Source organism: Lagopus leucura, unplaced genomic scaffold (assembly GCF_019238085.1).
Source record: "Lagopus leucura isolate 7727_CA_CO unplaced genomic scaffold, USGS_WTPT01 Super-Scaffold_100004, whole genome shotgun sequence".
Taxonomy (NCBI): Eukaryota; Metazoa; Chordata; class Aves; order Galliformes; family Phasianidae; genus Lagopus; species Lagopus leucura.
In genome coordinates, this window is record NW_024962264.1 from 61,277,558 (window position 1) to 61,293,255 (window position 15,698).

Below are 15,698 nucleotides of genomic sequence, written 5' to 3' on the forward strand. Positions count from 1 at the left end.
TGACAAAACTGTCCTCAGGAAAGGCATCTAAATGGATCAAGATTCTTACTATGCAATCATAAATTAAATGACTTTGAGGCTCTTGAGTGCAGATATTTTTATCTTTTGGCTAGATATAGGTGATTCCCTCTTGTCCCGTGGTTTTTCTGAACTTGTGAACTTCCTCTTGAAGGAACGTTAATTTCCTTCAGCCACCATGACTCGACTTCATGTCAGACTTCATGACATCCAGGTTCACAATATCCAGGTTGCACAATATCACTTCACAGTATGCAGGTTGCAGGTAAATAAACCTAAGTAATGGCCCTGGATCTCTCCTGAGGCTCAACAAAATCATGGTGTGCACAGTAAATGTCAGAATTCCCTAATTGTTCTTTAAATTGAGTATTTCTTTGACACATACACTTTCGTAAAGTTAAAAAAAAATAACTTTTTTTTGTATTTTTTTTATGTTTGAGATTGTCTTTTGATGAAATGAAATGCAATTTTAACCTTTTAATCTCAAAATCTAAAATGCCAGCTACATTCAAACTTTTATCTGAAGTTTTCAACATTCACAACACTGAAAAAAAATTCAACAATTTCTTATGTTTACATAAGTAAATCTACTGATAAAGCAATGAGAAACAATGACTGAGTTTTCACTACAACTACACCACTGTTCAGGCAGAACTGAATTTTTCTTTCCAAATAAAGAGAATCTCAGTATCTAAGCAGAAATGGTAACACTTTGGCTACTTTGCTGAGAAAAATGGAAAGATAGGAATTTTAATATCTAGAATGTATCATTTTGTTTTTATTTTCTGTGTTTCCTCAAATGGGTGTTTGCTGTTAACTTGTTTTCCAGGTTCCTTCACCATTTAAGATTCCTTCACCATTTCTGTGTTCAGTAAAGGAGCTATTGCAGATTCCAATAATATAAATCTCTTATATCATAAGTTTCTTTACATTCTTTTTGTTAAAACTGGTTTGGACAGCACAAGAATTCCTTCTATAACATATCCAGAATTAACAACAGATCTCCAGTGCAATGATGCAAAACCTTATAGAGCTTGACTACCTCAAAGAGTTAAAATAAAGATGATACAATTCACAGCGTTGTAAATGCCCTGTGTAGATGCTGATGCTTTGCGAATACTCAACAGTAGTCTCCTGCAAGCTGCAACTTTAACCACTGCTCTTAAGCTACCTAATTACTTCCTAAATTTTTCTAAAGAATTTTAGCAGGAAGCCAAGCCTCTGTATCACCAAAAAAAAAAAAAAAAAAACCCTTCTACATGGCTTTCAACACTTCAGCAAGGCTTTCAACATTTCAGGCAAATGTGAAAACGTCATTAATTCTTTCGTAACTAATAAAACTTGCCTTTTTCTTATAAAAAAGCTACAGACATAAGAATAAACAAATATCAATGTTATACACAATAGGAAATCTTACTAAAAATCATATACAATGCAGAATATATCCTCAACTTTTACCTGAAGCTTTGCTACTCAGAAATGCAAGGAAATACATCTATTTTCAATGACAAATCAGTCTGAATTTTAAAGATGTTCAGATGATAACTATGTAAGTCTCCTATTGCATGTCCTATGCAAGGACAGCATCATGAAAGTAAAAAGAACACGGAAAAATTACTGATATCAGGACGTTTGAAAAGCCTCATACTACCTTTCAAAGCTTACCGAAAAATACTTGACACCAACAGGATCCTGAAGAAGTCGCTCAAATGAAACTGCCCAGCTTGCAACTCTCCTTTCTCGAAGTCGTCGACAGCTCTGTACGCTGGGAAGACTCGCATTGCTACTGAGGCTATTTTCACTGATGCAGTCCTTTAAATCAGCGCTATTCAGCTCTGTTACAAAACAAAAACAAATTTGTCAGATTAATATTCACTTCTACACTCCTCTACAGCATGGTTTTCTTGATTTAATACGCCTCCTTCGCAAGCTCATAGCTAGGCAGTCTTCAAAATATTTCTCCCTATTTCCGTGCTCCTAAGGAGCTAACGTTCCTGAGTTTGTGGATGGTCATTCTTCCTAATATTATCCAAGGAAGGCAGACATCTAAAAACCCATCATTTACCAGAAAGTGGACAAAAGCCTATCTGATAACAGGACATAGCAACCCTTCCAACACTTCTCAATCGGTGGCCAAGGAACTCTGTGTTTCATGAAATTAAGACATTTCTGTTAAAGGCTGAAAAATTAAGGAACAATTCCTCAACAATTAAGTTGAGGAAATTAATACTAGAGGAGACATCAAACCTCTACATAGACCTACATAGACTTCTGATCCTACATAGATCTACATAGACTTGTGATAACTTTATGTATTAAACCAAAACAATCTTTGACCCAGTAAACAGAATACACACAAAAAAACACCTAGACAAGTGGCCACTTGCTCACACAGTGGAAAAGTGAAAGAGACAGCTCTTCGAAGTAAGAGATAAAACTGGATACAACAGGATTTTATTCACAAGCTTGTAATTTTGCCATATTGCAGGTCCTTTTACAAACCACTACTGCTTCCATCTTTCAGTTTACACGAGTGTAAAATCACAACAGAAGTACTCAGAATTACTAACTTCATAGACGTGGGCTGAGTTTTGATTAATTCTGGAAACACAACTGAACGAAGTGTTGAACAATCCTGTCTGATATAAAATGGACCCTGCTCTGAGCAGAACATTGCACTAGAGACACGCCAAACAAACTAATTTTGATGTGATGAAGGAATAAAAAAAAAAAAAAGTTGAAAAATAAGTAGTAATAGACACAGGAAAATAATATCCCCAAATAAAATAGATAATGTCCTCAATAATTCTATACCAAATGAAAAACAAATCTAAAGCTCACTATAAATTCAAGGGAATTGAATTCACAAGTGGTGAGAAATGGCCTATTCCTTACAGAAATGTTTTTACTGTAGTTTATTTTCCACAGTTAGACATTCAGATAAAATAAAAGGAGCGATTTCACTCAAATTACTATTTTATAAGATCTCTCAAGAGCTCCTTTTCTGCTGTACATTCAAAATGACTTCACATTTCCAAACCCTATGTTAAGAAACACGGTCATTCATAAAGACAGTTATAAAGACAGAATAAGTCCTGAAACTTCATTTTTAAATGTATTCTGTAGCTAACACATATGTATTAAGATGTAAAATCTAACTACTATAATTTTCTGCAAGGCAAGTTTTTGTTTAAGAAAAATATAACAAAACGAATTAGATTAAGGGGAATGAAATGGATAAATTGATATATTCAACAAGGAAAATGTTTAAAAACAACAATAATAATATAAGATCCACCAAATAATGCTATGTTTCCTTATAACAAATATTTATTCACTTTTTCCCAAAAGACACATCAGAGAGCATAATTGAGTCAACTGTTGGCCTCATTAGAGAATACCTGTCACCACAGTGAAACTATTGTGAAAGAAGCTAATGTGAATCTGAAGAGAATTACAACTAAATTTATTACCTGGGGTATTTTGCTTTAACTCTGCAGGTGGATGTGTTTTATTTCACAGTCCGGGATATAAATAGACACCCACTGCTGGAACAGTTTCAGATGTTACTAAGCCCAGATACCGCCCCACTGCGAGAGGGTTCAATGCCCAGAGATCTCTAGTGATGAATGAGGAACATTTCCTAGGCACTCTCAGGTGAACTCAGAAAGGTAAACTTGTCCCACATACCAAAGTGCTTAAACCTACATGTCTGACATAGGGAAATTAGGGTGTAGCCACAAGAAGTGCTCAATGGCAAGCCATGGGGCCTCAGGACTAGGAGGGACTGCAAAATGGTAGGCCTGGCAGTCACCAGAAGGTCAGCTTCTCCCTCCTCCAAGGGCAGCTGTTCCAAAACCCTACAGCAGGGAAGACGACCAAATTGCAATTACTGTCTGGGTGTTTACACCCGTCCCTGACTGCTAACTACCTCTAATTGCTAGCAGCTGCTCACTCCACTGGGTCGGAGTTGTACTTGCTATAAACTCCACTGGCTTCTCATTCCTCTGACATGCTGCTGACTATGGAGATTCCATGCAAACAAACAAACCAAAGAAAGATGGCATTTTCAACAGCTTTGTGAGCTACTAGCACAGGCCCTCCAAAGTGTTAAAGCGGTGTTAAGGGCTTTCTCATTCTTAGTAAGCTGTTTCTGTTCTGTTGGACTTGATCTAGCTAACTCGAGTTTTCCAGGAGGTACTATTAACCCTGACTCCTTAAAAAGAAAACGCAGTCAGCTTGCTCTAAACATACATATATACAGATTTCTGCTGGAGTACCTGTTAGCACCAAAACTATACAGAGCAAGAAAGTTTTTCAGAAAAAGGGCTGGTTATCCTTAACTACATATATCAGTGGCTGGAATATAAACCATCACAGCACAGTGCGAGCATACTGGTGTATAACTTAGAATCAGAAGGAAAAAAAAAAAAAGGCAGTTGGGGAAAACATCACCAACTATAACACTGGTACGTAATCTATCCAGGAGTGTATAAACTGTACTCCAGTTTCTCTCCCCTTGCAGAGGAATGTTTCCTATGTAAGCCTTCAGCATCAGGTTTCCTGACTCACAGCTCCTCCATACCTAACTACACACAGCCCACCTCGGAACAGAGGAATAGTGACACTTTCTAACTGAGCCCTTTATTTCCCTTAGTGATCCAAAAGCCCCAATTCCTCAAACTCAAGCACTCTAACCACACAGCTGTGCAAAGCAGCCTGCTCCTCCTTGTAAGGTATTTTAAAAGGGAGGATTAGCTATTGGGAATATCAGGATGCCAAAGGAGGGTGCTGTGAAAAACTTTACTCAGGAGCATGGAAGGCAGCACAGAGTTGAGAAAACTTCCCAAACACCTGCCTACCATATTTAAAAGAAGGCTACTTATTTAATAATCCTGAGCCCAGGGAGCCTAACTTTCTTTCTGTCCTGTCTAAGAATGTCTGAATCAAGCAAGGAATAACCACTCTCTGTGCAAACTCAGTTTCATTTATTATCTTCATCAAACACAGAATAGAATTGAGAGGCTGCTTTCTAAAATCCACACAAAGACTATCTCTAACACCTTTTGTGTTTACACATGTTGTGGTTTTATTTAATTTACAACAAAAAAAGAAAAAGCATTATGTAAGAAAATGCACATACTTCATCAAGAAGATCTTCAAAGTATTCAGGATAAGATGGCTCTGAAAGTTTTGATCTAAGTAATATAAGCACTAAGAAAGAAAGCAACTGAAGATGTTTTTGTAAGCATTTGTTCATAAGATCCATGTATATTCTAACCTGCAAACATTTTTTTTTAATATATAGCTTGTATTGTAAGCAGCTCCATGTACTCCTTGTAATGATCTGAACACATACATTCACGCAATGAAAGTATTCCAGTTAACCACTAAGTACATTACCTGGATAAAGCTGATAGGAACCACAGTGGTGCCACTTAATCAAATACTTCAAGGCATTCAGTGCAAGCCATCTTTCTGAATCCATACCAAGTTCAACTGTAATGTCCCGGAACCCATTGGGTGCAAGTTGCTCTTAGTGCCCAGCACATTGTTCCTCTGCAGCTTTGGGATAAGTGAAGCTAACACATTCTCCCCAACAATTCCTGGTAGCTTTTTACACCATTCGAAACAAACTGATTCTTTATCCTCATGGCTTCAAGCAGAGGAAACCAATAGTATACTTAACACTAAGCACTATAAAATGCTGCATAAATAATTGAAAGAAAGGACCTTTTGCCACTGCTGCTAAAGGAACTTGAATTATTTACGCTACTGTGGAACACAGCTACAGCGTGCACTGCCATTGTGACTGAAAAATAAGTCATATACCTATTGGAGGAAATAATAGTTCTGTTTACATCGTAAGCTGTAGTGGTTTGTTTTATTTTGGATATTATGGCGGATTTTTTTTGTGCTACCTCCTTTAGTTAAGGAGGTAGCACAATAAGGAGGTTTAAAATACAGTTTTGCATTATTTATTATTCTACTCATCAGGAAACTTTCAAAAAATGCTTCAGAAACTCTTCCATGCTAAAATTCTTTCTAGTTGATGAATACTGAAAACAAAAATCAGCTGATAATAGAGCAAGTAGTATCTTAGTAAAAAGATGTGCCTGTAGTATCTGATATGCTTAGGCATGTGGAAATAATAGACTTCAGCATCATGGAACTGATCTCTGTAGGTAAAAGCAGGTAGAAGAACTGACTTAGAGATTCCTAATAGAGCTATTAAGATACCACCTGTCTGTCTGGGAGATGAATGATGAGGCACTTTTATTATAAGTCCTTTGACCTTAAGGTTTGCCTTTGTAAAGTGCTGTGTAGGTATCAATAGTGAAAACCAGAAGTTAGCTGCAGACTAACAACCATCTCTGAGATGACACAACTCTCAAGACATCAGCCGCAGCCTTCATCCTGCGTCACTACGCTCCTTCCCTACAGCAGCAGCAATGGACAGTTTCCAAGTAGGGAAGTAGGAGAAATGTGCTAATTACATGTGATAATATAAAATAGTTTCTGCTCTTCCTAAAGCATAGACGCTGTAATTGATCTACAGTGGTGATAAGGGTGCTGAATTGTCTGTAATTCATTAAGCAACTCACTTACAATTAAGAGCTGTGGCTTGTCAGCAGAAGCACCACAAATTCAGGGAACTGGACCTTTTAAATATTACGTATTTTCACAGCCCAGTGCTCAGCTTTGGCTAACGACAACATCCCAGCTTTGTATGAGTCGAGTTACCATATAAAATAAATTTTCCAAGAGGTAGATGGTTTCCAGTGCCTGTCTCTAATGTAATAAAATCCATGAGGCTTAATTGCCTTTGGAAAGAAAACATAAAGAGAGGTGTCATGCCTCCTATTATACTAAAAGGGTGTATATAAATAATGATTAGTATTTTTTAAACATAACTTTCCCTTCCCAGCCTAAAGCTTGACAACAGTATTTATGCTATATGGATGTACAAACACTGTTAGTCTAGGAAGGGAAGCATGTGCTGCTACTCTCATGCTATGCAAGGTTACACAAGTAAAAAATCCTCTAATCTACATGTGCTCCAAAATGCGTAAATCTGTGCACCTATTAATGAATTTGTACCATTGGAGAAGATGGGAGAACTTTTCAGTGACATTCTCAACAAAACTGAAGGTTTGAAAACGTAATTCAGACATGAATCAGAGCATTTTACTCAACAAAATGGATTTGGATTTTATTTCATTTCAGTTTTTTCTGGATATATTCACTTTGGTTCTTATTTTTCCAAACTGTTTTCTTGGTATTTAAGCATTTACTCAGTACTATTTAGCATAGTTCAACTACTGCATTCTACATAAACTGTTGTCCCCCCTTCTTGAATATCATTTGAGAATGAAGAGCAAGTCCAAATTAAAACTTCAGACCCAGCTGAAAAAATAGAAAGCACCACAACTTAGCAGAAAAGTGTGTATAAATTACTATCTGTTCTTTCTTCTCTGCAGTCTACAGGGCTGTTCAATTCCATGGCTGCACAAAATTGGACAGAATTAACTGGGAAAACACAGGTACCTATGGAATCAGAATGAAATACAACCAGCCACACTGAAAGAACTGAAAATCTTTAGAACAAGTTTCCACCTGAAAACATAAAAGGGTTGAAACAACTATCAGATGAGTACTATTACAGCAACCTCCAAGCTTGGGTAGGCTTGGATCAACTTTTTTGTCTCTTAGCACCCAGAATTTCATCCAAATACATGCAGAAACAAAAATGACGTGCTTTGTAATCCTTGATAACAAGAGGTAACATCTGGGGACAAAAAAACATTTGTCCCACAGAATCAAAGGTTGTGTTTCACAAATAGCAGAATAGAGAGTTACTACTATCTGTTTCATTCTGTTGCCACTTTGCAGATAAGACAAACACATTACTGAGTCTATGTTCTCATCTGGACAGTACATCAGTAGACTTTGTCAACAGGAGAGGAAGAAAATATCTGACAAAGTCAGCCAGCCATTGAAAAACGGCTCTACCAAAAAGAGAAAAACAGTAATATTTCTTAACTGGAATTTTAGTTTTGCAATAAATCAGAAAGTAAGACACAATGGAATTCTGTGAATATTACTGCTTCTTTTAAAATTACATTTGCATTTAATATAAAAAAATATCCCTACCATTCACAAAATCTCTTCATTTCTACAGAACTAATAACAGCAACAGTTTGTCACTTTTATACTTATGAAAATTGTCCTTTTAGCAATATCAAAGAATTCCAAACATAATCAACTGTATGCGAGTTTCCTTGCACAGTCAATTGAACCTACTCCTGCCAATCAAAAAAAACCTCTTGTGCACTCTAAACTACGCATCTTGATTCCATGAAGAAGCACACTTAGACTGTTTCAATTAACTTCAAAGATTCAGAAAGATCATCTACTGTTTAACAAAGAGTGGCCATTCCTTTAAAGCACTGAAGTCATTTTAAAATCAAAACAAACAAGCTAAGGTGATGCAAAGAGGAGTTTACTTAGAAGTTCTCTAGAACTTTATGCTCTGATCTTAGAAATACCATATTACTTACCCTTTTCTCATAGTACATCATACTGCAAAGAAATTTCAGCCTTAATGCATGCACCAGCACAGCTTACAATTTAGTAGCTAGAGCATCTCTCCAACAGGCTATGTAAGGGACAATAAAATATAAAGATTTTATCTAGCGTCCAATTACATGAAAGAATGCTCACTCTGTCTCTTTATCACTATGAATTAAGAGTCCTAATTATAATAAAAGTGTGCATATATACAGATATGTGCCAGAAAGAAAAACTATTCAAATAAATCAGTGAAAGTATGCAACCATAACCTTGCAACATTTTCACTGGCACAGTTCCCAAAGCAGTCACAGAGCTCTGCACCACTTTGGAATCGCATCTTGTAATTTATTGCCTTATTTACCACATGCTTTGTTGCGTAATATGGAAAACTTGTTTCATTTTCATTATAAAAGTAAAAACAAGCTTCAGCTTACCTCCATCAGAGACAGTTGCTGACTGTAATAAGAAAGAGAAAAATAAGCGTTACTTAAGTTTCATGATATGTATTATAAATCTCTGAGTTTCACGTATTGTGTGAAGAGTTATCATTCTATTAACAGTAGACAATGCGAGAGGATGGAAACCTAAAGATACCAGCTGTTACCTTCTCACAGACATTTCCTCCTCATCATGAAAATCACCCAGGCCTTTAAACCACTGTCCTGGAACTTGATTCCACAAATATTTACTTCATAACGTAAATTTCAACATCCTTCTTCAATGAATCAAGTCCATCAGTCAGTATATAGGAGAAAACAGATACCTTTCAAGTGACCCGCAAAGACATCAAATGAAAACTTGACTGTGATACATGGAGATACGTGGGATGAAATTAAAATTTCAGATATTTCGGCAATCGAAAGATTGAAAACTTCCCCTTCTGATGACTTGCAGAGAGCCAAAAGGATGTAAGAATGGTTCCAGTAGGTTCAGACTTAGGTAGAATTCCTCATCACCTCTAATAGTAATTTACACAAAATTTTCAAGGACAGTTAGACTTCTAGTGAAATGTTAAAGTTTAAGTGTTTGTCTACCCTAAACTTTCCAGCTTTGATCACAAATTATATCAATGCAGCAAACATTTGAAAAAACAGATAGATGAAGGCTTCCCAAACACATAGTCCAGAGCTTCACTTCAATACCCAGCCAAGTAACAGACAGGAAGGACAGCTGAAGGACACTGAAGTTTGTATTGATTTTCAATGGTAATTACAACTTACTACTTTAAATTAGAGAATCTTTCCTTGGTTATTTAGAGTGTCCTTGAGCCTTTAAATAACTTCCTAAATGATTACAAACCAACTCTCCTATTTTGTACTGCTGCTTAAAGAGCTAGGAAAGAATGCCCTATGTATCTGCAACATTTCCAAGACGGAAAACACGCAGAAGAAAAAAGCAGGCATATAAACACAGCTCAGGAGAAAGGCCATCTATCCATAATCTGTCTGACTTTACCGATCTCAGAACAAACACTCTCTCTCCCCCTCAGAATACACAGAAACCCTCAGTAATCTTTAGAATAATCGTTTCTTCTCTGCTCTTTATCTTTTATTCTGCATTTCGTGACGGAATTTCATACTGCTGCTGACAGCATCTAAAGAACAGTGCTGCAGCTCCATCACTCCCATGAACAGCAGAGGATCTGATTTAGTTTTTAATACATGTATTCTGGAATTTCCAATGCGCAAACTGATCTGTAACTGGCATCACTGCTAGAGCGTCAGTTCAGATGAACACAAATGCATTTTAAAAAGACAGTTCTTGTTCAATTACACAGAAATGCTTCTGAATCTGTGAAGCATAATAACATTATAAAGGTGTATCCAGATATCTAAAAAGCACTCATGTTTTGGGTACAGCCTTGCAAACATGTTATACATTCAGAAGCTGTAACTTAATTTATGTAGAAAATTTAACTTACATTACTGGATTCTATTATAAATATGACTGCCTCTATCCACATACCGTACAGAATAGCTGATGAACAAAAAATTCCAATTTTTTTTCTTGAGCAATGAAGAAAAGGATGACTTAAGGTAAGCAGCAGTATCACTTTGCAGAAAAGACAGGGAAAAAATCTTTCAAAATACATATGTTTTGGAAATGGTTATTTACTTTGGCAGCTTCCATGAATGTAGATAAAAACATCAAGTATGATTCTTCCCCGTGTTTGTGAAAGGTAAAAAGTAAAATTTATAGGGTTCTCATTATAGTAAAGAGAATATTTACAATGCTTTTGGAAAAAAATAAGTGCACAGAAAAAAATTAGCACAGAAACTCAAAAATTACTGGAATGGTACCACTTAATTAAGTTCTATGGACAATAATGGAGATGAATGAATTTTACCTCGATCCATTTGGCCTAATTTAAGGCCCTGAGCCTTCTGCACACCACAGATTGGCTTTAGTGTTTTGAAATGTTTATCTTAAATGTCATGAATCAATATCTTAAAATCTCTCTCAGTAGGGATTTATTAATACTCCAAAAAATTGCTCCTACAGGAATAAACAGAATTTCTTCCCTAAACATCAAGTACCTTTTTCTGTGCTAATAAGACAGTTTGTATTCCCTCTGGCCTCTATATATACCAAAAGCATAGCAGTTTTCTTAAGAAATATGCCCCTAGCATTATTCAGCAATTCTTAACCATTATCACTTTACATTTTTAGATCACAGAACAAGAATTATTATAAGAACGTTTCTTTACATTCACCTGTGTTTATGAAATTAATTCAGCTAATTTAACAAAAACAGGTTGAAAACTTCATACTTACTTTGGATGCTTAGAAATCTTAATTTAAAACTGTCAGAAACTGCATACTGTTCACATTTAGACAAAGCAGTTTCTCTTCTAAACTGTTCAGCTGGAACTTGTCTAGATTTGTCCACAAGTGTAAGTTGCAAGACCAGATTTTTTTTTAAATACTATGATGACCTCATTTTAAAAATTCAGTATGTGATGGGGGTTGGTTTTCATTCTTCAGTGCTCGTGCTTAGCAGGCTCTTCAGGGCAAAATTTCACCTACTATAGATATGAAAGCTAATTTTCGGATGAAACCTAACACTCACCTATTAAGAACTGCCTGTTAGAAAACACAGCTTGTAAAAAGCTACAAAACTATATGGTTCACGTACATGACCATTTCTGAAAGATGAGGAAAGACAAGATGTGTAAAGGGACGTTAGGAAGGTTAAAAAGTCTTCGTTCCAAATGACAGGACATACCTGCATACAATTTGTCAGTGTACATATGAACTATCACTCAGAGATAAAATCTGAATTGTAATCAACCCTCAAATCTCTCACAACCAGATAAGAACTGAAATTAGTTCTTCAAAGTGTCAGACTGGTTGAGGAAAAAGCCCATGGTATATCCCGATGGTACGTGCCAGGAGTATAAATACCAAGATTTTTAAACTAAGTTTAGAAGAAATATAATATCTCTCAGTATCTCTCCTGCCAGAAGTTGTGCTTGCTCCTCCAGCTGGATGAGCTGCTCAGGTGTACAGACACCAAAGGAGGAGGATGTGAACTCTCCCCTAGACTTCAGGGCAAGGTCTTGATCCCTGTGATCCAGGTGAGGAGCTCTGTGCCAGGGCAACAAGCTGAGCAACAGCTTCCCAAGCAGATATCATACACCACAGAAGATGCTTTATGTCTCTGAAGGTGGCAAATGTTTCAGCACATGCTAGATAGTATAAACTTCTGATTAAGAAAAAAGCATGTAAAATTTCTCTTTGTATCACCTCTATTTGGTAGGTGGAAAAATCAGGTTTTTAATGTCAGGTTCAGGATCTGCTTGCAATACATCTGAAGGAGGATAAGCTTACAATAATTAGCAGGGAGAAAACTACATGCTATCTCGCGCCCACAACAGGGAAGAAATGCAGAGAGGCCATAAAGGAGAAAGCAATTTTAAAGGGTGATGCAGCCTGTAGCTTTCGTGGTCCGCAGCCTGCCAGATGGGTGCATAATGCCAGTTTGATGGCATCTGTCCCTTGGCACAAACTCTCATCCAGGAAATCCACAGGGATCCAAGGAACATCCCCTTTTACATGGATCAGGTAATTAACTAATTACCGTCAAAGTCTGCCATAAAACCATGGTGCAGAGAAGCAAAACATATTCCTTCCATACCTCAGACACTACTTAGAAAAATAAACCTGTGTGCAAATATTCTGCAGGTAGCTCATCGCCAGATGCCCTTTTTCACCTTCTCAAGATTTGTCACTCAAGTCGATAGTCATGCTCAAGTGCTCCAGGAGAACAAAGGGAACGATGAGGGTACTGGGAGGGGTGACACATCCTAGGAAATGCCAGGCCTTAACAATAAAATGGAGCAATATGAAATCATCTCCTTTAATAGAATGTGAGTGAGTGTCTTCCTCATGTATTTCAAACTATTCCTGAGACGCACAGGGATGAAATCTACAAGCAGAGCAAAAAAATACTGCTTTATTCTACTACAGCGATGACAAAAGCAGACTGAACAGAAATATCTATTTCTTTCCTGAGTATCCAGAAATATTCAAAGAAAAGAGGATTAGAAGTGACCTCTCTCTGCCCTTTCTACAGCACTCCTACTTTCAATACAGGCAGTGGCATCTTGCAGCATTCAAAGAGTTCCCTGCCTGCTGCATTTGGAATCTGTGAGAGTTACTGATTACAGTACTACACTCACAATCTTTTCTGAAGCCCCCTCTAATTTAGCTTTTCAGCTTGGAATAGCTTACCTAGCTCCATCAACCTTCTAAACCGATTTTCTCATATGAGTTCAAAACACAAAATAAGTTTGAGAAACTCACTGTGCTCTTTAGGAGATGAAGCACTGAAGGTTTACAGACTCCGTAAGAGCAGCCAACTTTCAAACAGTTTGTCACTTAGTTCTGGAGAGCCTATCACTCAGCCAGCTGCCTGCTTGCATCCAGGTTTGTTCAAACCCCTCATTAAATCACCCAAGGCAACTTCTCTTTCTGCCAAGTAAGGAATTACGAGCTGGTTCCTAGATCTCAAGGCGAACTACTCCAGGACTTGCACTGCATATGTGTATTTTTATCCTTTTAAATGCACTATAGCATTAACATTGTGCAAATGCCATGACCTCTGATGATCTCTGGGAGGGGAATCATGCCTCAAAATGTAGTTAATATTGTCCTAATGTTCGAAATCAAAGACAAAGCCATATTACTTATAGATTACTCATACATTTTCCATCCAATAAATATCTCACATATATATCTTACCTAAACATTGTGTGATATCATTTTTATTCTCAGTTGAAAATGTTACTGCAATTAATGTAATGATATAGAATTTTATGAAAATGAAGCCCCTTCACAATGTCTTTTGAAGGAGAACTCTTACATAATTTGTCTCTTCGACTGTCTTTCATGAAAGAAGGGCATTTATAATAGCTAATACAAAAGTATTACAGATGTAAGAATTCTCAAGAAAAAAAAATACTATTGCACATTTGGATCTACAGAAATGACATCTGAACAGTACACGATGTGACATTTGGAATTCCTTTAGGAAAAAAATGTTCTACTTTTCTACCCCAAACAAAGCCAATCTTATTACATATAAACACAGTGGCTTAAATGCCAAGCCATCCGTAAAATTATTTTGATCAAGATATAAACATATATACAGTTTTACCTACACATATAATATTGACACACTGGCACAGAAAGCACGCACAAAATACACTGCACAGAATTGAAAAGAATAGGCACAGATTATCAACTTAATTATCTTTTATCTTTAAATGTCCTGGGCACAGTTCATAAATACACCTCCAAATGCGACTGTTAGCTGGTACAATAAGGTTTCCCTTTACTCTTCTATGACAATAAAATCAAATGTCTGCATTTAGGAAGGAGTTTTAACTCCAGTACTTTAAAGTAACAAAGCTGTAAGGCAAAACAAAAAGCATGCTCGAGCTGATAACATTCTTCTCGGTTTTCTTGCCAATAACAATAGCTTCTTCTAATTTCTCACTGCAACGATGCCATGCCTTAGCTAAATATAATTCATATCACTTACCCGCTCTTCATAAGAAACAGCAGTTATTTTTCCTAACAGTACTCTTCCTAAATTCATCTTCACTTAATATGGAAAAAGCATTTCCTTAGCAAATCGGCTTTGCAAAGATTAAGCTAAAAAATCCAGCCCTATTCCATGCCTGTACATGCCAGTAAAGTTTAAAGGCATTTCGTATGAAGTTCTATTTTACTCCCTTTATGTTACCCATAGCAACAGGCCAATGCAGGAAGCTGTGGTTCGTCAGGGATTCAGATTAGATCTCAATTATCTCTCCTGAGAAACGCTAGATCGTTTTATATAAATCAAGACAATTGTATTTTAAAGCGCTTCCTATAAGTTGAACGTGCGATGGTCCTGTGCTCAGTAAAACAGATTTCCAAAGCAGTTTCCAGCAAAACAATAGTTAATCGCCATAACACTAGTTATAGAAACATTTACATCGTAAACCCCTATTTTCAGAGGTTTACCTCATGCAAGCCAGATTAAAGTAAGACCTTGAACGGTCTCTTCTGCTCAATTTTTCAGCAGTTAACACTGTAAATCGCAGGTAAAAATCCACAGCACAAGGAAACTTGGCAGACTCAGCTAAAGCTAGGTGCAGCCCCTTGTCCCTAAAGACAGAATCCTCCTTGCAGAAACCAACTGATACTCTCCCTTCCCTCTTTGCTACCCCAGCCTGTGCTTTCCTGATGTCAAGGCAGCTCTGTGCACAGCGCCCTAGGAACAGAGAGCAAAATCAGCTGCTTGTCATGCAAGAGGGAAGTGCTCTTCACTTGCCTGTGGTAGTAGTGGTTTCAAGAGACTGTATATGGAAAGAGCAGAATGTCATGAAGTTTGTTGCTGTTCTGAAGTAAATAGCGGTAGTACCTGGAGCACTGTTTGTTGCTTTTGAAGCAACCAGAATAGAAGTTTTGCTAAAAACAAAAACCAGAATTACAAATTGAAAATAGTTAGTGAGCATTTTTACTGTTTTTATGCTTTGGGGATGTCCTGACATGATGGACTTACAAGCAGTACTTTAAGAAAGAGCGACCTGCTCCCTTTTCAGTGTAGCACGTGG

The 15,698-nt window shown here is 36.9% G+C and overlaps 1 protein-coding gene across 2 annotated transcripts in view; it reads right to left on the reverse strand.

The window, feature by feature from the left end:
• The window catches only part of RGS12 (regulator of G protein signaling 12), an 86,268-nt gene that overhangs the window by 35,385 nt on the left and 35,185 nt on the right, over positions 1 to 15,698 (reverse strand). For both annotated transcript variants that reach the window (XM_042871263.1, XM_042871264.1), the window contains exons 4-5: positions 9,027 to 9,048; positions 1,684 to 1,853 (exon numbers count right to left, since the gene is read on the reverse strand). In XM_042871263.1, coding sequence (XP_042727197.1) covers positions 1,684 to 1,853; positions 9,027 to 9,048 — 192 coding nt within the window. The remainder of the gene's footprint in view (positions 1 to 1,683; positions 1,854 to 9,026; positions 9,049 to 15,698) is intronic.